Here is a 25,791-nt window from a genome sequence, read left to right as displayed (position 1 = left end):
TCACTTTTTGGATTTCTTTAGAGATGATGTCAAACTTCAATTTCTGTGTCAAATTCTCTGGGCACAGCTACTTCTTCCTCAAATCTTAACCATGATTTCAACCCCCAGAGTGTAAACTGGCAAGAGTTTATTGTTGCTCTTTCTTCATGTGTAACACAGAGATCTTGTGTCACTTGGGGACTCAGGAAATGCTAAAATAGAAATGACTTTTAAATTATCTGCATGTAAACTGCTCATACTGTTTATTAAATAACTATTTGGATAACAGAGCTGAGGTTGACCAGAAGCTCAGATGAATGCTGGATTCTTTCCAATGTGGGTGTAACTTTCACATTTGAGAATACATAGAGAATTTGGCTTGGGGCTTGTCTTTTAATTTTTATTCTTAACCACACTGCTGTAGCTCCAAAAGACCATATATAGGAAATAAAGTTCCATGCAGAGAATTGCTTCTTCTTTGCTCCTGTCCAAGATCAATGAAAGCAGCATGACAAAAGTAATTTTCAGGTCTATTAGTGAAGCTGTCTGTCCTAGAAATTGAATGTACTCTGTTATGTTGAAGGGAGAAGGAAATTTTTCATTTATGGGCTCATTTCCCTCAGAGGCATTTAGCCAACTTGTAGCTTTTGCATTTTGAAGATTGCAGCCTGGATAAATGGGCATTATTTGTTTGCATTTCTCTTTGTAGGATGCAGCAAGTTGTGTTAGATATTCAGCAAAGCAAGGGAAAGGCATGACTAGCAATGAAAGGAGCTCCAAAAGAAACGATTTGGTGGTGAATCTTTTTGTTGAGTACTTCATGGCTACACCCCAGAGACATTTGAATCTTGGACATTGATTCAGTCTGTGCTGGGAAGTGTGTGCCAGGTGCAGATTTCTGATGCACATCACATTTCACTTTCCAGTGCTATCCCCCAGCAGAGAAGTATTTGATCAGAGCTTTTATTTGGCTTTGGTTTAGCTAACTTCTACTCAAAAAAAAAAAAAAAAAAAAAAAAAAAAGCGTTTGGAAAGTTTGATTTGTAGATTATTTTGGTGTACATAAAAATGCTTTTTTTTGGAGCCCACTCAAATTAATGATCTGATTCTCAGAGACTGAGGCAGTTTTGGTAGGGGGGGGGAAACTGTTTTGGTTTAACTCAGGGGTAAAAAATAGTAAGGCACAAACACAACAGCTGTTCAGGATGTAATGTTGAAGTCTCCTTTGGGAGGAGGGTATGGATGAATACGTGACTTAATCTAATAATATCTTTATCATAGTGGAGAAAAAAGCAAAAGCTGATAAGGTTGAAAAACACGCTTCCTGTAATCTGTAATTCCTCTGTCATCACTAATTTAGCGTTGCATATTTAATGTTCTGTCACATTAACGGTGCGCAAAGCACTCAATACCGAGCCCCCAGAGCTCTGGAACGCGGCTCTGGCGCTCCGGGGTACCGAGGGCTGTCACGGGGCGCTCGCATCGCTCCCACCCCCGTCCCCGCCGCGCTCCTCCATCGCCCCGCTCGGGGCCGTTCGGGGGCGGTGCCGGGGCGGGGCAGCGCCGGGGCGGGCGGAGCGCGGGGCCGGGGCCGCGGCCGGGCCGGGGCCGCCGCCGCTCCCGGCAGGTGCGGGCAGAGCCGCGGCCGCGCCGGCCCCGCCTGATGTGCGCGGAGGCGGAGGCGGCGCCCGGCTGCGCGCAGGGTCCCGCCATGGCCCTGGCGTTCTGCGGCGACGAGGGCAACTCCACCGCCTACAACGTGGACCACGGCGTGCTCAACAACGGCTGCTTCGTGGATGCGCTCAACGTGGTGCCGCACGTCTTCTTGCTCTTCATCACCTTCCCCATCCTCTTCATCGGTGGGTGCCTGCGGCTCTCCCTTCTCCTGTCCGCCTGTGCCTCCCCCATTTGTCCCCCTTTTCTTTCTGCCCCTGTGTCTCCGGTGCTCCTTTGCCGCGTCCCCGCTCCCGGCTTTGTTTCGCCGTGAGTTTCCCTCCCCCGCGCTGCCGCGCGTGTGCCGCGTTTCCCCCCGCCCGCCTGGCCTCTCCTTGCCGTGTCCCGGCCTGGCCCTGCCCCCGTGCCGCGCGGGGAGGCTGCCGCGGTGTCGGGATGCGGTGCGAGCTGCGGGATGCTCCGGCAGCCGCCTCTCCCCGGGCTGCCCCCGCCCCTCCCGCTGTCCGCCCGGGCAGCGGGGCCCAGCCCCGTCTGTCGGGGCTCCCCGCAGGTCAAAGCCCTTGCGCAGGCAGGGTAGGAACGGCTGGCGCCGGAGGACATCGCAGGATTTACCCTGCCCGTTTTGACGGGCAGCCCGGGAAGTAGAAATAAATATGCTGTTAAAGCCTGGGAAACCTGACAAGTAAGTGTTGCGTTCTGAAATGTTACTCCCAGCAATTACTGCGGGGTCGCAGGCACCTGGCGGCCCCCCCCCTTTAGACGTCCTGCCCCGCGGCGCTGGCTCCTGCGGTGCCCGAGGCGGCTGCGATTCGATGTCACGAGCCCTCCGGGGCCGGTAGGTGGCCCGGTGGTTCAGCGCACGGGGCTGTCACTGCTCCGGGTACCCTCCTCCAAACCTGGAGCGGCCCGCGGGGAGCCGCGGCACGGGTCGGAGTAACATTTGCTCCTGGCGAGTGGGAAAGGTCCGGTGAGGAAATGGCCAGCACGACTGTGAAAATGGGGTCAGCTGAAGCTGGACCTTTTTTTCTTTTCTTGCTTAGTTTTCTCTGCATTTATCTGGAATCTGTCGGTATTGCTAATTTTTCACGAGATACAGCTTCACACCCTTTTTTCTTTTTTTTTTTTAAAAAAACTCATTTTTAAAGAATTGAAGGGAAAAGAACTAGTGTGTTTATTATGGTGTTTGTATTTGTCAAAACGTTAATTTGTTAGTCATTTAAGCTGTGAATATATTTGAAAAATGTTTAGTGCATGTGATTACTTGATAGCCAGTTGCTAGAAGTATAGGAATTTAAGGCTATGTCTTGTCTGAATTATTGATTTTATTCTGTATGAATTGAGATAATGAGAGCACATAATATTCAAATACGTGCGTGTTTAATAACACAGATGTGTCAGTGTTGGTCTGCAAGGTTGTTACATACATGGGTTTGGGTTTCTTGTAAGCAGGAGCTTTGTGTGTCACTCTTGTTAAGAAAGCTCTCTATAATTCTCTTTTCTCTTTTAGGATGGGGAAGTCAGAGTTCCAAAGTACATATACATCATAGCACATGGCTTCATTTTCCTGGCCATAATTTACGCTGGATACTGACTTTCATCCTCTTGTTTGTGCTGGTGTGTGAAATTGCAGAGGGCATAGTGTCTGATGGGTAAGTGTATGTCTGCCTTCTCCTGGTAGCACTGAGCAATTTAAAGGTTTCAGGGTAGATATTTCCTCCCTGAGTTCTTATCTAAACCATATTCCTTGTGGTTATGAACATATAATCTGTTTTCTTACTGTTTAACCTACCAACCTTGTATCAGAAATTCCACAGACCTTGCCAAGTGATGTACACACGCACAACTGACCTTAATCATTTTTAGTTCAGCTTAATGACGCTATCTTTCCAAAGAGTAATCATAGATAAATCCTAACAATTCAAGCAAATGGTGACATTTTCATGATATGTGTTATGTCCAAGGACCCAGTCCCACAGCCCTTAATTAGGAGGAACTCCCATGTGCACAGTAGGTCACACCATTCACCCCAAACTGAGTTATTTTCATCTAAATGAAAGAAATTAATCTGCTGGTGAAAAAAAATTAATCTGCTGGACCTTATGTCAGCCCTTGCAGAGTCTCTTCTGATGATTGTGCACTGTCTCCTATGTTACCTGGAGCAGAGCAGCTCATATTATGTGAGCATGAGCCATCATCTGTTATTCAGCTTAGGATGTCACTAAACAGAAATCTGTGGGGAAAAAATTATTCCGAGTGAAACAAGTGATACAGGAAAGTGATTTATTATGAAAGAAACTAATTATATAACAAAGAATATGATCTCTTACTATGAAGAGAGGCATGATTTTTCATAACAATTATGAGTTTGAGCCCAAGGATTATGAAATAGAAGCTCCTCATTAAATAGAACAAATCCTCCCTGATTAGCCATCCATGTAACGAGTATCCACCAACCAGTGTGAAATGCACTGCAGACTTCTGGTGTAGAAAATGATATCATCATTATTATTTTAACTTCTCTTAAACATATATAAATAGGATGTTTCTTGGTGCTGATTTTTTCTCTTGCTTATTCAGAGTTATCAGGGTGTGGGATGCTCAGAGCAAAATCTCCTGCTTTGAGTTTTCTCCTTTATTTTTCTGGTTAGCAATGCCTCTCGTTATGTTTATTTGCTATTTAACTTGACTCAGAACACTGCTGTTAAGTAATAGGTGTCACCTGATGAGAATCAAAGCTTGGAGCTCTGCTGGGGGAGTGCCAACCCACAGTCGTGCTTCCCAAGCACTCAGCAGGCTGGCAAGGGCTCCAGTGAATAGAAGAGAGTTTTGAAACTGATCAGCTTTCTAAGAACCAAAATGGATCATGGTGGTGAGTTCTTTTGACAGCAACTGGGTGCTAAAGGCTTTGGCATCTCAGCAATAGAAGTGGCCTATTGGAGGTGCAGTTATATAGGGGAATTCCAGCAACTGTGAAATAAACAGATTTTAAAAAACCTCCCACTGCTGCAGTGTTACCTACTGAAGCTTCAGCTGTCTGAAGAAATCTGTTCTTGTTGGCTTTTTTTGTCCTCGCTGAGAATTCAGCCCTGGTGTACAAAACCTCCTGGCATTACTGGGAATTTCAGAGAATCCTTTCTCATTTTGCTGTATTGACATCCACCTATTGTCAGCAAGAGAAAGTGTTCATGACATGTGAGCATGGCTTCAGCCAGATCTGGAGTTCACCACAATCTTCATTGAGGGAAGGATCTCCTTTCTAGAGCAGAGGTGCAGGAAAAGGTTGTCGTGAGCTCATGTGGTTCTGCTAGACATTTGGAATGTTCTGCTCTCAGAAATGTGATGATCTTTCATCTCCTTCCCGGCACAGCTCTTCTTGTCTCTCCAAACTCCACAAAAGTAGTGTTTGATGCAGCAAGAAGAAATCCATTCAGAGGACAAGGTGTGAATTTCCCTGAATGTTTGTGTCCTGAAGTCATCCTGGTGCCTCTTCTAGTGAAGCTGGCTGGGAAACAGAGGAAAGTGTAGCCTATGATAGCATAGAGCACTACATGCTTTTTGTGAAAGAAAGAAAAGGGGAGAGGGAAGGAAGAGAAAATAAGTAGGAGGGGATAACATATTTCTCTTGAACACTTCACAAACCAAGAGCATTGCCCAACAATTCCAATATTCCCAAAGGGCTGTATTTGGCAGGACCCCTTCTGCTGCTACATAGAGCAAAGCATCAGCATGGTTTTGCTTTATAGGACAAAACAGAAGGGTGTATGATTCTGTTAAAGGTCTGGGTTTTTTTGTTTCCAGTCACTGAAGACAGATTCACTGTAAGTAATTCCTGTGCTTTGGTGCTGTTCCTTATTTTAAACTGAAAAAAATGAAACACTTCCAGAAAATGCTTCTGTAGAAAATATTGAACTGTGCTGTCAGTTGGTCTTATATGCATATTTTGATGGACAGTTCCCAAACTAGTTTAGCTTAAATTAACTTTTCTCATTTTGGAGATGAGCTGCTTGTCCTAATTTAGACAATGTTCCAATTGGTTTTGGTAGGAAATAGGAGTACACACCTTTCATTTTCAGCACAAGGGAGGAATTTGAAATCCAACTGTGTGATTTAGGAGCAAAAGTTCAATTAAAACTTGGAGGGGTTTGCATCCATAACTCATTCTAGAAAATCTTACATCAGAGCTGGGTACAGGGTACAGTTCATGAATTAAGATGGAAGCATTTAAATAGCTGAGAGGTTTGACTTTAATAGATTTTTTTTTTGCTTTAAAGGGTTTCTGAATCCCGCCACTTACACCTGTACATGCCGGCTGGAATGGCATTCCTGGCAGCCATCACATCAGTTGTCTATTACCACAATATTGAAACATCCAATTTCCCCAAACTGTTAATAGGTATGTCTCAAAATCTGTGCACTTGGAAGTGTGGCTGTGGTGCTGTGTGTCTGCTTCCTCCGTGACAGGTCACTGCAGTCCTGTGTGATCAAAGCTACCCCTCTAGGTATGCTCAGACATTTCATTATTTTTAATGCTTTTATCTTCTAATAATAGTCTCCGTAGTGTACTCGGGGATTCAGTGAGCCAAAGACTTCTCTAGGAAAAACTGCTATTGTGGGAAAAGTAGCGTGGGAAATCGTTAACTCTAAATCCAAACCCCTTGCATGTCAGCCTGTTGTGTGTAAGCGTGAAGAAATCTCTGTGTGAGTGGTCTGTTGAAATATGCACGGAGTTAAGGAATGACATCCCTGACTTTTAGTCATGGATTTGTTACTTGTCTACTTGTTTTTGCTTCATGTTTCTAAAACTCCCTCTGAAAACTGCTTTAAGGCCTTTTGAATGAAAAATGACATGAATTAAAACTACCTAGTCTACTCTGTATTTTGCAGGATTGTGAATAAACTAGCTATAGAAAATCCATTGCATGCAGTTGTTGATGTGTTCTCATGTATTTAAGTAGGCTGCAGGCTGGGAATGTCTACATGCTTAGTCACATTCTGTTACCTGTTATTTCTTTGGTGATCCTGGCTCATCAAATTTTGTTTGAGCTGGATTTTTGTATCAATAGATCCTGCTAATGCCACTGTAGCTCTGTGTATCAAAGTTTTGTTCTAGTTTTTGTCAGGTGGGGAAAAGTCAGTAATAACTATATTTGAGAAAGTTTTTAAGTATTGAATGTTATTTTGAACTACATGTTGTGGTAAGTGAGAATCCTGTTCTGCAGAATATCTGTTCAGGCTGTAACTCCTGAAAAAAAAGTTGTTCTCCAAAGATTTAGATTTGTATCCAGGCTTAGCAACCTTTATGTCTTCTCATTTGGGACTGCTTTTCTTCTTGTACCTTTCTTTTAAGTAGGATCTTTTTTATCCTTTATGAACAGGTGAGGTCATTAATTGCTTTTTAAGTAAGTCAACCCAGTCTTTTTAATGCCTTCTCACAGGAAGCATTGCTAGCCTGTTAAAGTGGCTGTAAAGCAAACAGTGATTTTTGTGGTTTTGTTTTTTTGGTTGTTTTGTTGTTTGAGCTTTTTGTTGTTATTTCAGATGTATAATGCAGTGTTAAATAATTTGGTGTCACTACCACATTCCTGCTGTTAAGTCTTTGAGAAGGGTAGCACAAAGTTACAGCTGGTAGTTGATTACCCATTTTTGCATAATTCATGCTCAGTAGAGATTTCTTTTTTATGATAATGTTTTTCAGTGTTTAGAGTGCTGATGCTGGATAAACTTTGGACAATACTTGAATACTAAAAAGTACCAACGAATACCAACACTTACTTATTATGGATGAATTTTAATTTTGCAAGTATTTCCAAGGAATAGACTCCCTCAGAAAACCTGGTCTTATTAGCTCTTAGGCAAAAAAGAAAATTAGACCATCACAGTCTTTCCCACTTAGTTTGTCTGAATTGAATTTTAGTCCAAAGTCTTCACAAGCAGATGGTCTTTGATTTTTTTTTTTGATTTTTTTTTTTTTGTCCTAAGACAGACATTTCTGGAAGTTTCTATCCTTTGTTCTTAACTGCACAAACTGTGAGGATTCTCATATTTTAATCTTACTTGCAACTACTCTGTATTGACATCTGGGACAAGGCAATGAGCACTTCATGCAAACGAGCCCAGTATGGATAGTTAAATTATACCTTTACTCAGCTGTCAACCCACTAGAGTGCAGTGTGGCCATGAAGCAGCTTTGCTTTAGAGCCTCATTTCATGAGGTAAATGAGAACCAGGAGGGAAAGCTAAAGTTGGTGATAAACTTTTTGCTGGATGTATGGCAAACAGGGCTTGTGTAAAAAAGGTCTGTTGCACACAGAGCAAAGCAGAAGAGCTGATGTGACATCTTGCTGCTTCTGAGCATCAGTGAATTTCCAGCAAACTGCAAGGCATCATCTGCCTCAGCTGCAGGATGAATGCTCACAGCTGGAGAGAGTTGGTAGCTGTTTAAAGCAAAGACTAACAGAGCCTTATCCAAAACCTATTAATCCCAGCAGGGGGAACTCTCACTGATGCAGAGCAGTGGACCCTTAAAGATCTGGTATGATTTTGATCTGTAATTATATTTCAACAATGTAGGTGTTCCCATGTGGTACTGTTTACCAGGGCACTCTCATAATAATGCTAATTTTGATGCTCTTTGCACACCATGGTTGCATTACATTTACATTGCAGTACAGTTAAGCAGGACTCATTTTAGAATAGTTTTCATACTGGATTGGAAAATCTGCTGCTTTCTTGATGTTTAAAATACACAACTGAATGGTAGCATCCGATTCCACATTTTTTAAGTTAGTTTCTTTGTTTTAAAGATAAATAAACCTCAAAAATTAATAATAGGAGAAAACTATGAAATAAAAACAGGACTTTGAGGTTTTAATCTGAAATGGGTGGTAGTGTGGGAACATAAAATTTTTTTTATTTTAAAAAATTGTCTTTTTAAACTAATCTTAATTATATGACTGTCTTATTACTATTAGACTGGGATCTATTTTTCTTATTAAAAATTTTTGTCCCTTTGCACTGTAATTGTTTCCCTTGGAATTAGTTTATTCTCTAAAATGCAAGTTCCTGCATAAAAATATTGCTTATTCTCTCCAAACAGGCACAGGTTAATTAATAAATCCCATCCAGTTAAATGTGTTGCTTTTTAGATTGGCCTTAACTCAATAAAAGTATAGAAGAGTTGGAGTTGCGCCTTGCCTTATTTTTCAGAGGTGTGGCAAAGGCAAGAATCCACACCCTAGTGTTGTGGGTTGAGGTATCTTACATGGCCCAAGAAAAAGGAAGGTCATTTAGGCGTCTAGAATAGATCTAAAGCAATGCAGTCAATATAAGCATGCCTCTGTGGTCTGATCACTTTGCAGTTCAGTCCAGTGGATGTTCTCAGAGATAATTTCTAAAAACTTTCAGCCAAAATGTACTCACCAGCCAGATGATGAAAGCATCATCTCTAAAGAATAGACCCACGATTGGATTTTCCAAGGAGCCTTGAGTGGCCTGTGAGCATTCTCCAGATCAGGTTAGACACACTTGTATTCAAAAGTGACAAGCCAAGTAAATTCAAATGCTTCTAAGGAAGTGTGACAGCAAGTGGCCGTTTATCACCTAAGCATGTTGTTTGGCAGTTTTTAATACTGCTAAGATAAAAGATAAATTAATGTTATAACAATAATAAAAAGTCATATAGATCATTGTTTAAACCCCAAATAGGAGAATGGCTCTGCTAGTTCTTATTTATAATTTCAAGACATACATAAATGCCTGTTGGCTTGGTAATTTTTTTTGGAAGTCCTCTACTGGTGGATATTTTCAGTGCTCAGTGTTTAAGTCCCTTTCATTCTAAAAGGGATGTGTTCTCTGCCTGTTAGAGGAATGAGACAAAACAACAATTAACAGATAAAGGTGGTTAAGAGTAGAACAGCATGAAATGTAATTCTTGGATGAAGTGAGACTTTATAGTCAGAAGCACTGTAAATAGGGAAGAAGTGTGCCTCAAAGGAAGGAAGCAGTCTGATACAGGATGAGAAGCAATCTAAGTTGGGAAGATGGTAGGAAGCCTCACATAAAAAAGCTAAAGTTGTATCAGAGAAATTTGGTAAGTATATCTTTTAAATCCTCTCCACAACTGCATTGGCCACTGAAGTGCAGTGCACAAATGCCTGACCACTCAGTGTTTTCCTCTTATGAACTGGCCTCTTAATTTTAGAGGAAGAGAGGCTCCCTTGGCAAATGTCCTAATGCACAGTGTTCCTTATTGTTCCATTCCCTGTCCTCATTTAAAGGAGAGGTTTTAACTTCATTTCTGGCAGTCCCCAATCTCACACGGATTCTCTGCATTGAATTTAGCTTTTCTTGGAAAGGGGTAGCCCCAGAGTACATCTCCAGGGTGCTTTCTGGTGCCTCAGGGTAGCTGGAACACCACCAATTCTTTGAAATTTATGCAGCTTCCTTCTGATTATCCATATTTAAGCTAGACTTACAGTTGCTAATGCCTTGGTTGAAGTCTTTCTCTGGTGTTCCAGCAAGACATGTGGAAAACACATCCAAGCTTTTCTTGGCAGTTAGAGCTCATTCCATCTGTTGCACCATGGCAGATACAGCAGCAATGGAAGATTTATTTTAAAAAATATAACCCTGGGAGGCATTTCCTTAAGAATAGGGAACAGGAGCTGCCTTACGGTGTGGTGAGTGGTATGGAGAGTGCTTCCAAGTCACCAGAGCTTATCACAGGGATTATTTATCTGTGGCTTGTTGTAGCATGAACACCTTGAGACAAGAGGTTTTGTAGAACACTAAAAAGTGACAGTTGTATTCCATGAATTCCAGAATATCCTTCCCTGTTGTGACTGTTTGAGCTACATTGTGAATTACATATGGAATTTGTGTTGAACGATAGTGCAGCAGAGGTTTGGACAAAGTATTTTGATATCTGTTCCTGACACATCCCAGAGATCCACACAGAATTTTCCTCCAAGCCACATTCATAGAGGTATTGTGGCATTAACCAAATCTGAAGATGATTATTCACAGGCACCTTCACTTTTGGAGCAACACCTTCCCTTCAGCTGATCGTTTACAACAGATGAAACTTCCTTCTGCAGACTTCACTATGTAAAACTTTTGAAATATCACTAAATCTAATAGAAAAGGCATTTAGAACTAACATTATCTTAATATTTTAATGTTTTCTGTATTAAATTAGGCTTCTGTCTGACATGAGAAAGGCCACTCTCTGGTTTTATGCACTTTGTTGGATTCTTCCTTAATTATATTTTATAATGCCATTATATATTTTTGCAACTATGGAGCTGGTTAATTTGTTTGTTTTTTCTCTACAGCATTGCTGTTCTACTGGACTTTAGCTTTCATAACTAAAACCATCAAATTTGTGAAGTTCTGTGATAATGGGGTTGGATTTTCTCAGCTTCGATTTTGCCTCACAGGACTCTTGGTTGTTCTTTATGGAATGTTGCTAGCTGTAGAAATCAATGTCATTAGGGTCAGGGTAAGTAACTATGATAGAAGTCTCCTTCTGTGGTTTTTATTGGTTGTTTTTTGGGTTATTTGTATTTTTTTATTCCCTTTTCTAGGTACTTGCTGTAGAATGCATTACTAAAGGAGAAAGAAAAATACAGCTAGAAATAGAAATCTATTTGAGAATCAAAGATTAATACTATTTTACTAGGCCAGATGAATCTGTAATTTAAAAAAATGCCAGATTCTGTTGCTGTTAATTTAAGATCAATTTCATCTGTTTGAGTTTGCTGTAAATTTTTAAGTTATTCTGTTTCAGTCATGACAGCCAAGTATTTCTGATGCAAGAGAAGACTGGTAGAATCTTAGACACATTGATAATTCCAGGAGACAATTACAATAAGTAATTTATTTGGGCTACTGGGGTTCCTCCAAGCTATATTTTTTTTTTCCCTCTGCAGTGTCTGCAGTCATAATCTAAACTGAGACTTTGGAGACTGCTGGATACAAAAATGCCAAAGTTCCCTTCAGCTGCCACTCACCAACTGTGCACAAATTAAATTTAGGAGGGAAAGAAATATTCCCATGTAAATTTTCTTGCTGCAGCACCAGTAGCTCCATGTTCTGAGCCAAAAAATGTGAGGAAATGTAGTATGGGAGATGAACCCAGTGATAACCTCAGGGCTGTGCCTAAGCTCCCATGTCTCATGTTGTGCTGCCTGGAACTCAAAGCAATGCTGGGGCTGTAGTGTTTAAATAATTGAGGGGGTCAGTCTCTTCTGACATGTCTCAACTGAAAGGATAAGAGGAAATGGCCTTAAGTTGTACCATGGAGATTCAGATTAGTTTTTCACTGAAACAGGGGGCAGGAACTGGAATAAGTTGCCCAAGGAGGTGGTGGAGTTGCCACTTCTGAAAGTGTTCCAGAGGTGTCTGGAGATATGGTGTAGGGATGATTATGGTGATTCTGGTTTGGTGGTTGAACTGGATGATCTTGAAGGTCTCTTCCAACCATGATGATTCTGATTCTGTAAGGTGGGGTTTTTTTCCTACACGTATACAAATTTTTGCACCGTAAGAAGTCATAGTGAATGATAATTATTTATTTCTAGACTGGATGCCTCTGATTATCCTCAGTACCTGGGGAAATCAATTGCTGTATTGGTTATACTTAAATGTCTTTTAAGAAACCAAAACTGATTCATTCATTATCTGCAATGTCCTTATATATTCTTCGAGCACTGGTATTTTCTGCGCATTTACCATGATTCTGCTGGCATTTTTCTGTATTTCAGAGGTATGTTTTTTTCAAAACTCCTAAAGAAGTTAAACCTCCTGAGGATCTCCAGGATCTTGGTGTCCGATTCTTGCAGCCCTTTGTGAATCTGTTATCCAAAGGAACATACTGGTGGATGAATACATTCATCAAGACTGCCCATAAGAAACCAATAGATTTGAAAACCATAGGCAAGCTTCCCATTGCTATGAGAGCTTTGACCAATTACATTCTCCTTAATGAGGCCTTTGAGGCACAGAAGGTATGCAAAGCATGGAATTATGTCTGCCTACTTACTCAGAGTTTGTGTTTTTCATTACTTTTTATCGTATAAGCGTGACACAAAGTGATGTAAACAGATAAGATGCAAATGAAGTATTAGTTGGCATAGCAGTCCATATAGCGAGAGACCACATTCTCAGTTTTACCTTGTACAAATAATGAACTTTCTCTAATCAAACATGCATGTCAAACCCCTTACTGGTTAAATGTGTGTAAAATTGGTACGGCCTCCATTTTCATGGGGAAAGGAATCATGGACTGTGTTCACTGAACACCATTGTTGCCCCTAAGAAGACCCCAGAAACATTCAGTTATGCAGTCAGTTTTAATTAGGCCTTGCAGGGCTATTTTTTTTCCATGTTATTTCAGTTATAGTTTGTCCGTAGGAGAGTTCAGGGCTGAAACAACCTCAGCTCAAATTAATTTTCACTCCTCAGGGGTAGCTGAGGATATACAGGATTTTAAGAGAACTTGTTTGCATCCTGCCTAAGAAGTGTATGCTTCCAGTCTCTGTGTTCACCAGAGAACAAAAACCGGTCACTTCCCTCCCTCTTTTTTTTTTTCTTCCTTCCTCAGTAGGCCACAAACAACACACTTACTCGATCCCTAATAATGGTAGGAAAGAAATCATTATTCTTTTTGTAGAGGGAAGTGCAAATTATTGCTCTGTTCTGACTCTGTAAAATGAAACAGTAGCTGTAGTTCCTCTGCTTTCTACCTGAGAGATTACAAATGATCATAAATTAATTAAAGCAATAATAAAAATACCACTTATTTATCAGACCTGAGGTTAATGTATAACATAATTCTTACTAATTTTAATTTAATATTGACCAGAACAAAAGATCATCATCTCCCCAAGGATCCAGATCCATTTGGCGTGCTCTCTGCTGTGCTTTCGGAAGACCCTTACTTCTCAGCAGCACATTCCGTATTCTAGCTGACTTGCTTGGATTCGCTGGGCCACTCTGCATCTCTGGGATTGTTCACAACGTTGGAAAAGGAAATAACACCATCCGCCCACAGGTACTGTCAAAATGTCATCAAAAGAGAGGAGTGGAAGAAGTGATGCTGTGACTCTGTTTTGTTTGTCCTCAGCAAGGAAAGAGACTTTGCACTGTATTTGTGAATGCTGGAAGTGCCAGTGTGAATGTACTGCCTGAAACCCACCTGTACACTGTGATGGAGTATGTCCAGTGCAGGGCAACAAAGGTGATTAAGGGACTGGAGCATCTCTTGCAAGGACAGGCTGAGGGAGCTGAACCTGTTCAGCCTCGAGAAGTGACTGGGATGGGACCTCATCAAATTATACAAATATCCAAAGGGAGGGTCTCAAGAGGATGGAGCCAGGATCTGCTTGGTGCTGCCAAGCAATAGGACAAGAGACAATGGGCAGAAACTGATGGCACAGGAAGTTCCACCTGAACATGGGGAAAAACTTCAAAGTGTGGGCGACTGAGCACTGGAACAGGTTGCCCAGAGAGCTTGCGGAGTCGCCCTTGCAGGAGTTAACTCAAGACCAGTTGGAATGCAATCCTGTGCCATGTGCTCTGGGATGACCCTACTTGAGCAGGGAGGTTGGATTAGATGACCTCCAGTGGTTCCTCCCAACCTGATCCATTCTGTGATTCTTTTGGGGGCAAAATATGTGAGCCATGCATGTAGCCAGCCTTGCATTCTGGAAAATAACCTCATTTGAGAGAACCGTGAAGCATATCCAGAATCCCATCAATACCATAAGGAATTTAGGTTCAGTCTTGAGTAAAGATTGAATCAAGTATGTGATCGAGTGTTTATCAGAAAGGAAAAGTGTGTTTTTAATAGGCTTGCCTTTTCATTTCTAAAAATGAGGGGTGTCTTAAGAGGACTGACGCAGAGTTTTGTCATCATCATGAAATGCCAAGTAATTTAACTGTGACCAAGAATTCCCTCTAGTGTCTTTGGGGAGGATAGTTTTGAAAGATCAACTGAAACATACTTTTAAAGGATGCTATTTAAATGAATGCTGTCCAAGAGGAAGCAGATATATTTCTTGATTAACTTAAAATGAAAATGTAACTCAGAAAGCATCTTTTCATTATAAGATGAGGTCACTCAGGCTGGATTTCTACAAGATAGATCAGTTTATTTCTGCAGCTCAGTGTCTGATATAAGACTATTTCTAAAGTCTGTTGACACTAATGGAAATATACCCATTAGTTCAAGTACACTTTGGATTAGGTCCACTGTAAATATTGAAGTCCATCAGCTGCAGTGCAGAAAATTTAACAAAGGCCTCAGGCTAAAACTAACTGTTTGTCTGTTTTGCAGTCATTGAATATTGAAATATTGAATATTGAAGTCCATCAGCTGCAGTGAAGAAAATTTAACAAAGGCCTCAGGCTACAATTAACTGTTTGTCTGTTTTGCAACCCTTATCATAATATTTGGAAGCTTTATTATAGCAAGTTTTATTGTAATTCAATGGAAACCAGTTAAAGCAGGAAATGAGAAAATTGAGACTATAGGACTATAATGCAAGAAAGTACTGTGGAAGGTCTTGAGCTCTGCTTTTCAATAATTTGTTTGGGACACTGTTTCAGCTGAAATTGTGATTTGATATAATTTACAGATTGTCCTATTTAATTTTCCTATTTAAATTTTCCTATAAAAGTGTCAGTTAGTGTGTCTCTAGAAAAAAGAAAAGTTTGTGTCTGGTTAGGGTCTAAGCAGAGCTCCATCCAGCCTGGTATTCTTGCTCACTAGCTAAGCAGTATATATTGTATATATAATATACAGTATACAGTATATATAATATACAGTATATATAATAACTGTTGTTACTGACACCAATTTGGGATCAGCTAACAGCAATATTCACTGATGGTGGTAGTCCATGAGTGACACTTATGGGTGTATTTTAGCTTTGCTAAAATATCTCCAAAAGGCTTTTCCTTATGTTTTGACATTGTTTTTTCTGGTAAGGGTCTAGCTACGTTTATGTTTGAAATTTGCATTTGCTGGGTTAGATGAAATATCTTTCTAATGAAGGGTTTCTATTCAAATTATCTGGAGGCTGTCTGGGATGTTCAGGAGCATACCCATGTGTGTTCACATACCTAACCAACTTGGTCTATTTTGGAAAGAAATACACCAGCTCTACTGCTAGGAGTGTTCCCATTTGCATCTTAAATAGTTTAGATTAAGATGTTGTAATGAGTCAACTGCATCTTTCAAACAAATGCTCTTTGTGAAACTGAAGGCAAAGAGAATAATTGCTCTGTTCCTCAGGTCCTTTGTGAGAGATATAACCCACCGTGGAGCTGTAACTCAGATCACATGGGTGTCACAGGCAGTATTAACTGCTCTAGTTAGTGCTGTAGTTAGAGCACGACAGCATCTTAAATTCTGTCGTGCTCTTCATGTTTATTTATAACTCCAGTATCAATATTTATGGCCATCCCAGAATGTTCCTATGACACGGATTTCTCCAAGTGTTAATCATTTCACGCTGAAGAAGAGACTGACAGAATGATAACCTTTATAGTTTGCTGGTAGCATCTTCCACATTGCAACGTTAGGATTAGCAGTTCCAGTATTAGGAGTAGCTGCTGACATAACACATGCAGAGATGCAGCAAATTCATTATTTAAGAAGCTCTAGAAGTCACAAGGCCCAGTATTGACATTAAGATTGTGTGAGTCTAGAGTCTGTGCATTTAAATATCAACTTTTTGCTCAACCTTTTACTTGTTAGAGCAATTTTTGAGAATTGGTGTTACTCTGAGGTTGTCAGGAAGGTGGGACACTGGATATTCCCAAAGCTATTTCTGAAAATAAAACCTCTAATTATTTCCAACAACTTCTTGAACAAGGTTATTTGCCTTATATGTGAAAGGTTCAGGAAGTGTTCAGGTATTTCTGTGTTTCCTACAGGCTGATGTGTGTGTAGACACCTACAGTAGCTTAAACACAGGTATGCTTAGTAAGCCATAATGGCCTCATAATGCCTCTGAAACTTGGCAAACATCTTGATGCTATCATCAAGTGTGTGCTCTTTATGTTTGTGTTTGTCCTCTTTTTCCCTCAAGGGAGTATTAAAAGAAAGGATGAGAATATTCATCTCACTTTCCCTCCTTGTCTATTATATAATGTTTTGATGGGAATGAGTGCTGCACCAGAATCTTGCTGCTAGACAAGCATGATTTGGCAAACATAGTCATGGAAAACAAATGTATTCTTTTACATACAGTAAAAAGTATTATCTGCAGAGATGATCAGTACTGGCCAGATGTGCATGGAGGACAGCACTGAAAACCTGAACTTGTAAGACTGTAAATAATCAGGGAGAGAAACTCATTTTTATTGTACTATAGACTATTTGTAGTATAAAATGCTGCTGTAGCCTATTTGAATTGCTATGGGATAAGTAATAAACTAGGGCTTTAAAATCCCTTTTGGGTACAATAGGTAAAATAGCAGTTAAATGTCTCTTTATCTGAACTATAATTGCTGACATGTACTGTAATTGTTTGGAGTTCTGCATTTAATGGAGATTTTAAAATCTTCCTCCTTTTACATTCCTTGTTACCTCTCCTCCTGTTTTCTCCTTTGCTTTATCTCTGGCACTGATTGGGTGTTTTTTTGGTTCATTTGGCCTATTATTTTTTTTTCCTGGGCTGATTTTCTTATCTCAGTGATTTGAATTGGCTCAGGAAGAAATCCGGTTAGCTCCCCAGCTAGTGCACATTAAGCAACAGAAGAGTGCAGGTTGGAGCAACCTGGGTATAAATAAGAGTAGGGAGAAGTTTGTTCCTTTTCCAGCTAGCTCAGCCAAAAGAACAGCTTTAAAAACTAAATTTTGCCTCTTCATGAACTTGCCATATGGGGTTTTTAATAGCGTTAACTGCAAGGTGCAGATCAGATCTAATAAAATGTACAGACACTGAGAGTTTGTGAAATATAGCTGATTAAGTGTTATAGCAGTTGTGAAAACTTCAACAGCAAAGAAACTATGTAGGCAAGAAAAAATGTGCTGAACAAGGGATACAGCAGGAGTGCAAATGGCAAGAATCTCTCTGAAAGGGAACAGAAAGAGTCCTCTTGCTAATTGTGCCTTTAATGGAAGCACAATCCAGCAATCAAAGTTTTGAAGGAGCCAAGAGGAGAAAGATGGAGACATTTTAATTACAGAATTAAGGTTTCCCATGGTGAGACAACTTCTCAACTTGTGGCATCAGAGGTGTCAGCTTGTTAAATATAACATGAAATAAATGCACTGTTTTCCCATTAAACTGTAGACATGCTTCAAAATGCACTTTGGTGACCTCCTGAGCTTGCTACAAGGTAATGACCATATGTAAAAATGAACAAGATGCTGCAGGCCAAAATAATTTGCATGGTTCTGGGAGTTTTGGGGTTTTTTTAAAGTTCTGAAGGTCATTTTTAGTGTTTGGTAACCTGAGGTGTTAAAATAATGTGAGTAATTTTTCCCAAAGGATGTTAACTTTTCCCTTCTGATGATGGGCAGTGCACATCTTTTAATAAATGACCATATGGAGTTATTCAGTGTCCTAGAGTTTTGGAAGGATAATAGAAATCCTATAAATGTCATTTTGCTTTTAAGTGAAGCTTACTGAGTTGGCATGTTAGGAGACTGTTTCTTTGAAGTGAGAAACTAAAATTTCAGACAAGGTTGGGAGCACTTTCAAAGTAATAAACTGTGATTATCTCTGCTCATTAATTATGAAAAACAGGGCATTAAATTACCATTGCAACTGATTTTTAACTTTCTTTCTTTTTATAGACTAAAATTCTTGGTGTTTTCTTCATTTCATCGCAAGAGTTCCTGTCCAATGCTTATGTTTTGGCTGTACTCTTATTTTTTGCCCTTCTACTGCAGAGGACATTTCTGCAAGCATCATACTATGTTGCTATTGAAACAGGAATCAACTTGAGAGGCGCAATACAGGTACCCAATATATTACTAATTAACCTTTTCACGCCCTCATAAGCATTAATTGTCAATATAAGTTATTTAGTTGTTACATTCTGAAATGCTTCTCTTGAAGTGAAATGTATTGAATGTACCATTGCTGTTAGAAATTGTGTGAGCCCTGAGTTCTGTTTCCTTTGCATCTTATTTTGATGGTTTTATATAAAAGTTTATTTTTAATGTCTAATGCTGTATGTCTTCTTACCTTTAAGTAAAAATTTGATGACAGTACAACTGAATGTAACTTTTGGAAGTAGTTTAGGTGTGAACTGCACCTGTACCATCTCAATGGCATTTTTTGGTAATGTCACATCCCATGCAAATTAAACATCTTTAAAATGTATTGTAAATATATTTTGGACAGAAGGATAGGTTGTATTCCCAATGCATGGAGTAGTGTTTGAGTCCATGCGTCATGCCACAAAATCTGCCAGGCGCAGTGGAATCTGTAAGCAATGAGCATAAGTCAGATTGCAAAAATGGGGTCTGTAATCATTGTGTAACTGACAACTACAGATCAAAGTTTGATGTAGCATACAAAGCTCTGTGCCTGGAAATGAGAGGATTTGGTGTAAGATTACAGTGTGGGATTGCCAGAGGCACTGACTGAAACCTACCCTGTGACAGCATGAAAGCCAGGCTTAGTGTGACCTATAAGTTACACTATTTATCCCGTGAGCTGCATGGCTGCTGTGGGGAGTCTCCGTGATGGATGGATGCTTTCAATAGCAGCCTAATTGTTTAATTCTCTTTTGATCTTACACTTGGAAGCACTTGTCAGCTGACAGACTTCTGGATTTCATCCATTGGTTTTGCCTGACTAGAATGAAGTAGAAAAATTCTACAGGAAGAAAAATTTGACCCAAAAGTATGGGGAAAAAAACCCCCAATCATAACTTGGATCGAGTGGAAGAGTTGCAAATGACTGAAAAATACAAGGACCAAAGTACAAAAGAGGAATAGTTGGACAATAGTGCTAAATAAATTTTGTTTCAGAAAAGCTTTGTATTTGCTGCTCTGGATATAAGAGGTCCAGATAACACCAGTTGGACTATTCAAATTGGAAAATTCTAAGTCAGCACTCTAAGCAGCAGATCACTGTTAATGGCAGTCTCTGTGCCAGTATTTTTTTACTTTCTTCTATTATTTTTTTCTTTAAATCTTTTCTCTCTTCCTGTGTAAATCTGCCACTGTTCAGTGTGCCCTGTCTGATTTTTACCAAACTATCCAGTAAAAGTATTTTTTTGTTATTCTGTACTAAGTTATTTTATGCCTGGTGCCTGATTCTGCACTGAGGCAGCTGCTTAGTTCAGTACAGAATTGTACCTGTGACATTTGCTGTCTGTGAATTAACCTTTGTAATGGGACTGGGTTCTCTAAGCAAAATGTAGCAATGTTATCAGCCAGGAACATTGTTCTGAGGTGGATGGGACCTGAATCAGTTGCCAGAGAAAAATAACAAGGATTATAATACACTGAGGATTATTTATTGTATCTAATAATATCTTAGTGTTAGTTACAGGAAGGGTTCTCTGTGAAGATGCTGGAGGTATAAATCATAGCTGCTAATGTGCTTCTTGGGCATTCTTGGGCATAAAGGTTTCATTCTCTTATTGATGCACAGGGCTGCAAAAATGGAATACTTCGACAACCACGATGCAGGTAACAGCCCTGTGTTTTTTATCAGTGAATAATAGTAGCTTTAAATTTTACAAAGTAATGTAAAAGGCCAAACCTTATTCTCTTCACTGAAGTTACTGGACATATTGTTTTCCCTCAGCATGTTGGGCCTGAAGTTTAGATGGAGCTAGAAGTCTCATTTTATTTCTGTATGCTAGTGCCTTTTGATCTCTCTTCCAGACAAAAATATACAATAAAATTATGCAGCTTTCAACTTCTAACATGTCTATGGGGGAGATGACAGCAGGCCAGATCTGTAACCTGGTTGCCATAGACACAAATCAGCTGATGTGGTTCTTCTTCCTCTGCCCTAACCTGTGGGCTATGCCAGTACAGGTAAGGTGATTGAATGTGCTTTTGTCAGACTGTGGTGGTTCAATGCATGGGAGTTTTATGAAAGCGGGGATATTAAAGAAGTTAAAGAATAACTTGAAATAAAAATTCAAGGTATTAACATTTAGAAACATTGCCTGAAATGGATTCCACATCTGTGACTTTAGGTGTTTATGATTGTATTAGTATCTTGACTGCTGCCAAAAATTGTTTGCATTTGTAACAAGAATTTATAGGGTGCAGCAGGAATTGCAGTGCATTTGTTTATTACATCAGGGAGGTTAACTGGAAGATATTGCAGTCATTTGTCTTCTGAATCCCAGCAGAAGCAAGAGAAGTAACATAAATATGATTACGTAGAGATGATCCTTTGGACATCCCTTGAAACTACTGCTGGTTTTTGGATCACGAATCCACAGTTTGTCGTTGTTTTGGTTTGGGTTTTTTGGTTTGGTTTCGTTTTGTGACTTTGTTTGCTTGTTTTTGTTTCGTGAGGTTTTTTGTTTGGTTGGTTTTTTTGTTTTTGTTATAACATATTTGCTATGCAAAATTGTTTTGCTGCTTTATCCTCTGGTATCTCTGGCCTCCTGTATCTAAATACCAATCTGATCCCTTCAGTCTCCTTTCCCATTTGGATCACCCTATACTTTTATTTAAGAATTTTCTGAAAACACTGACAGTAAAGCATGAAGTTTCATCTGATACTCAGTACCCTGCAAGTCTTTCTGCTTTCTTCCATCTACTTGGTGCATTTTTTGTTGGGTGTGCTTCAGTGCTAGCATTAAATATAAAGAGAAGAGGCAGTAGAGTTTAAATTCACTTACTGGTGAATTTGATAGTTTTTAGGTGTATAATTTAGTTTCAAGAACATGATGAAAAGTTCACTGTGTTCATGTCACAAGGGTAGTTTGGTTCCAGCACCACACAGAGGCTGATTTCACTGATGTGTAAGTCAGAACTTACACACCAAGTAATCTATCCAACAGCTTTGCATTTTGGGTTGCTTGCCCTTGTCCAAAAATTAAATGGTATTCATGAGACTGTGTATAGAGTGCAACTGGCAGATCGTATTTCCAGGCAGTTTATAATGTGGTTTTAGGGGTGTTGATTAGGATTGCTGATGTGTCTATCAGCATCTTATTCTAGTGTTTTTCTTCTGTAAGATGTTAAGCTTATAAGAAAATTACACTGAAAAGTTGGGAATGGGGAAGAAAAGTTAGCCATTCAGATAACTGGGTAAACTGTATGAATGTCTTTCCAAGGGTGAGGTGCTAGACTGCTGGCCATCAGGATTTTTTCTCACAATAAAGATATTTACTAAAATTTAGTGGATTTTGTAATTATTCCTGTTCAGTACAAGCGGTTTTTGTCAAGCTGCTACAGAGCAGATGAGCAGCTCCTCTTCAAATCATCTGGTCATGTGATAAACCAAATTAACTTCTCAACTGGGGGGGGTGCAAAAAAGGCCTGATTTAGCTATTTGCCCTGAGGTTTTTTCCCCTCAGTGAGGAAAATACTTGTGGGGGGGCGATGGGAGGGGGAAGTGCAGGTCCTTTTTTATTGTCAGTTACAGTGAGTCTTTGAATTCATCTTGTATCCTCTTGTGTAGTCTCAGTCTTGGGGAATATTCATTCTCTGAATAAGTGTCTTCCTGAAATACCCTGAATCTTCACACTTTTGCCACATGTTTGAAACCTGCTGTGTTACCACAGATTTTTTAGTAGCTGTGGTAGTGGGGGTAGATTGCTTCTGAGACTGCAGCAGGACATGGAGGAGGAAGTAATCTGTCTGAATCTCTGATAAAACTCTTGTTAGCTCCATGAAACTTGTGCAAAGCCTCAGATCAGGGTAGTGAGCACATTAAGGTGTAAACGATCAGTTTACATACTGGTGGCTTCTTTTAACTGTGATTTCTACATGTGTGAGATGTATAAAAACATACCTGTTAAAATATTAAGATTTAAGGTGATTGTGGCTATATTTAGGTCACAGTGTGGCTGCTTTCACACAGTATAAATGCATATTTCTCTTCCAGTGTATTACTCCTGCAGAAGAGGTATGGACTAGTTTTTCTGATCTGCTCTAGAGGAACTTGCATGGCAGTTTAAAACATTTTGCTTTCTCGAATTAAGGGAGCGTGATGGATATAGCAATTATCATCTATATGTTTTCAGAAAGCAACTTGACTTATTTTTTTGGCATGGTTTCCCTAAAATTATGGGGGGGGGGGGAAGGAAAAATGAGAACCAGATTATTTTAAAGTAGGGGTGGAAATTATCAAAGAATATGTCCTAATATTGATGTCTAATTGAAAAAGAGAAGATAATTACAGTGAAAATAAATTAAGATGAAATATATTATATATGGTTACATATTGGCAGTTTGTTGGTAATAATTTGGATATCAGAGTATTTTCATTCCTTTTATGGGAAGCACAATTAGAAGTCAGTGATTCTAGACTGCTAAAATGATAGTGCTGAAAAGCTGTGGAGCATTAAGAAGAGTCCACCCACTTAATGATAGTGTCTAGAGTATCAGTTATTATAGACAAACTATGTACAAGCTACCAATTTCATGTACACTTATTTTCTAAGACCTCTCTGGCAGCTCAGCATAGAGAGTGCTTTAGTGCAACAGAGAATTAATCCAATTCCATTGCATATTCTGTAACAACATTTTGCTCTAATGTGCCAGAAGTCACAGATTCATAGAGACTTCCTGACAGCCTGCAGAAAATACAATTAATTGCATTAAAATTCCCCCTGTGATGGTCCTTACCAGATGAGGACAATCAGTGCTGGAGCGTGCTCCTGTTTTGTGGGTGGTGCGCTCCTTGCCAAAATCAGTGAGTCACACTAGCCACAAAGGCTTCTTCAAAACCTTGTTCCATAGTGTTCATTCAGTACCTTGTTTTATGAGGCAGTGAAAACAATTACTGGCTGCTTGAAAGATGGCTAATACTACGTTATGCAAACTCCATTATTTAAAACAGATTTTTAATGGTTTTGTAGCTCTTAATCTAGCAATCAACATTTCAGCATCTGCTGTAGATTTTGTAATAGCCATTCATGACAAGTTAGTTTTCTATACAGTAGAGATAATTTGAGCCCCATCTTTGCTCTGGCTGGAGTCAGTGGGAGCTTTATCATTGCCTTTGGTTACTGTTTGAAAGTTATTGAAATCCATGAGAAGAGGCCCAGGGATGCCAACCAGTTGAAAGATGCCCTCAGTAGGTCTGGCTCAATCCCTGGGAGTAAAATGAGGCTTTATAAAAGCCTTCCCCCCATGCTTCCATTTCGTAAACACCCTTGTTTGATTTCATTGTGATTATTAAAAAATCCTGTATTCTCATATCTCTGGCTCATTGGTAGGGATAGTTTACACTTATAATGAAAGGACATTTGTCTCTTTCAAAACTGCCCACAAAGCAGTTTCTGGCTGAAAGTATTTGCCATCCTCAATAAATAGAGACAAAACCAGAGCTATTGGTGAGCTTTTTGCTCCTGATATATATCTCTAGCAGAGAACAGCTTTGGGATTTTGATGAAAGAGAATCAGTGTTTCATTACACAGACTTGGTTTTTTTAGATATGTTTTTTGCCTTCTCAGGAAGAGTAATGAGAGCCATCCCATCTGCCAGATGCTGGCCCCCAGAGCTCAGATGTTATCTGTGTATTCTTTATTCTTTATTCTGTACTTTGTGATGTGATATAGAATTATGTTCAATAACATTTCAGCTCTTTTCAGATACAATTCTTCACTTTTTTTTTTCTCATACATGCTGAACATATTTCAAAAGTTTGTCTGTATTATCACATTATAAAGATGAAAATGGGGTAATTTTTAACCTATTGGAAACATGGGGTTTTTATTGCAAAGACTGACCCTATCAGTAGCTAGGATGAAGGTTGGAAAAGCAGCTGTGAGCTAGCAACTCCCTCAGGATCCAGCTGGGATAGCTTTCTCCTTGTCTATGGAAGAAGCTGATGCTCTCTTTTTAGAGCCATGTGGTCCCACAATGTCCTTGACAATCAACCCAGTAGTGAGGGAAAGCAAGAAAACAGACAGTCATTATTCTGCAGTGGCTTCTCACTGTTCAAAGCTTTCCTGTGTTTTGAGTGCCCACAGCATCTGCCCAGGATGAAGCACCTGGGAGGGAAGATCTTGATTGGTAAAGACCAAGACCATTTTATGTTAAGGAGGAGAGCTCTGACAGGGGTACCTGGCAGAGGCCTTGTGTGTTTGGTTTGGCTTCAGACTGTCATTAATTTCCTGACTTCAGGTGGAAGCAGATTACTCAACTACTCATCACTGATACATTTGTTAAATTTGCAATTTTACCTTGCCTCTTACTAGATTTGTGGGGCATATACAGTGGGATTTTACTTTCATGTCAGTGCATATTTTCTAAGACAATACTGTGGCTCATCGTGTTTTAGTACAATTTAGCTGTAGAGAGGCATCAGAGGGTTCCTGAGGAAAAAAAAATCTTTTTTCTCTCTGTGCTTTAAATTGGTGGAAATGTAGAAACTACAAACTCTTTTTTTTCATGTAAACAGACAATTCATACAAATGTGTGGAAATAGGCCTATGACTATTGAGCTTTGAAATGATGTGAGACTTTCTGTGACGGTTATGAGAGTGTACAAACATAGCAAGACTAGTAGATAACACTTGAAGGAAATATTCAATTATTTAGATTTTTTAATTAAGGGAAATTATGTATGAAATTAACTTTCTATCCCTGTGTCTTCTGACTGATTTATTAGTTTACAGTTTTAAATACTTAGATTGTCAATGTTGCAGATTGTTCAGGAGTCAGTCATTACGATACTGATGATTAACTTCTGTAGCTTGTATGTATTGTTTGTGTTTATTGAGCTGCTTACAGTAAACCATCTCCACCCAGACTGTGGCTTTCTCTCCAGATTCTTACTTATCAAAAGAGAAAGCTTCTTTTTTTTTTTTTTTACATTGTTTCTCTAACCCTTTTTCAAAAGTAGTTGTCTGTCTGTCACTGTAGATCCTTAAAACAGGTCCAGTTTATGTCAGAGATTATCTGAGGTGAGTGTTCTCAGTAGTATAATGTGTTATTTGGAAGTATTTTTAAATTCAATTTTATTTAA

The 25,791-nt window shown here is 39.6% G+C and overlaps 1 protein-coding gene across 4 annotated transcripts in view; it reads left to right on the top strand.

Annotated features, from left to right (window-relative positions):
* The first annotated feature begins 1,589 nt into the window (after positions 1-1,589).
* The window catches only part of ABCC8 (ATP binding cassette subfamily C member 8), a 73,104-nt gene continuing 48,902 nt past the window's right edge, over positions 1,590-25,791 (top strand). Inside the window, exons 1-8 of one of the 4 annotated variants that reach the window (XM_086893225.1) lie at positions 1,590-1,838; positions 3,161-3,302; positions 5,925-6,046; positions 10,986-11,152; positions 12,417-12,659; positions 13,517-13,705; positions 18,464-18,628; positions 20,513-20,668. In XM_086893225.1, the coding sequence (XP_086749351.1) occupies positions 1,643-1,838; positions 3,161-3,302; positions 5,925-6,046; positions 10,986-11,152; positions 12,417-12,659; positions 13,517-13,705; positions 18,464-18,628; positions 20,513-20,668 (1,380 nt within the window). In that variant the 5' untranslated portion in view covers positions 1,590-1,642. Of the gene's footprint in view, positions 2,336-2,439; positions 2,655-3,160; positions 3,303-5,924; positions 6,047-10,985; positions 11,153-12,416; positions 12,660-13,516; positions 13,706-18,463; positions 18,629-20,512; positions 20,669-25,791 lie in introns of those variants that run through there. The other 3 variants (XM_086893228.1, XM_086893226.1, XM_086893227.1) reach the window with 3 other exon arrangements.

Source organism: Cyanistes caeruleus, chromosome 6 (genome assembly GCF_971803275.1).
Source record: "Cyanistes caeruleus chromosome 6, bCyaCae1.hap1.1, whole genome shotgun sequence".
NCBI classification, from domain to species: Eukaryota; Metazoa; Chordata; class Aves; order Passeriformes; family Paridae; genus Cyanistes; species Cyanistes caeruleus.
The sequence above is the reverse complement of the archived record's forward strand: the minus strand, read 5'-3'. Positions and strand labels throughout refer to the sequence as shown.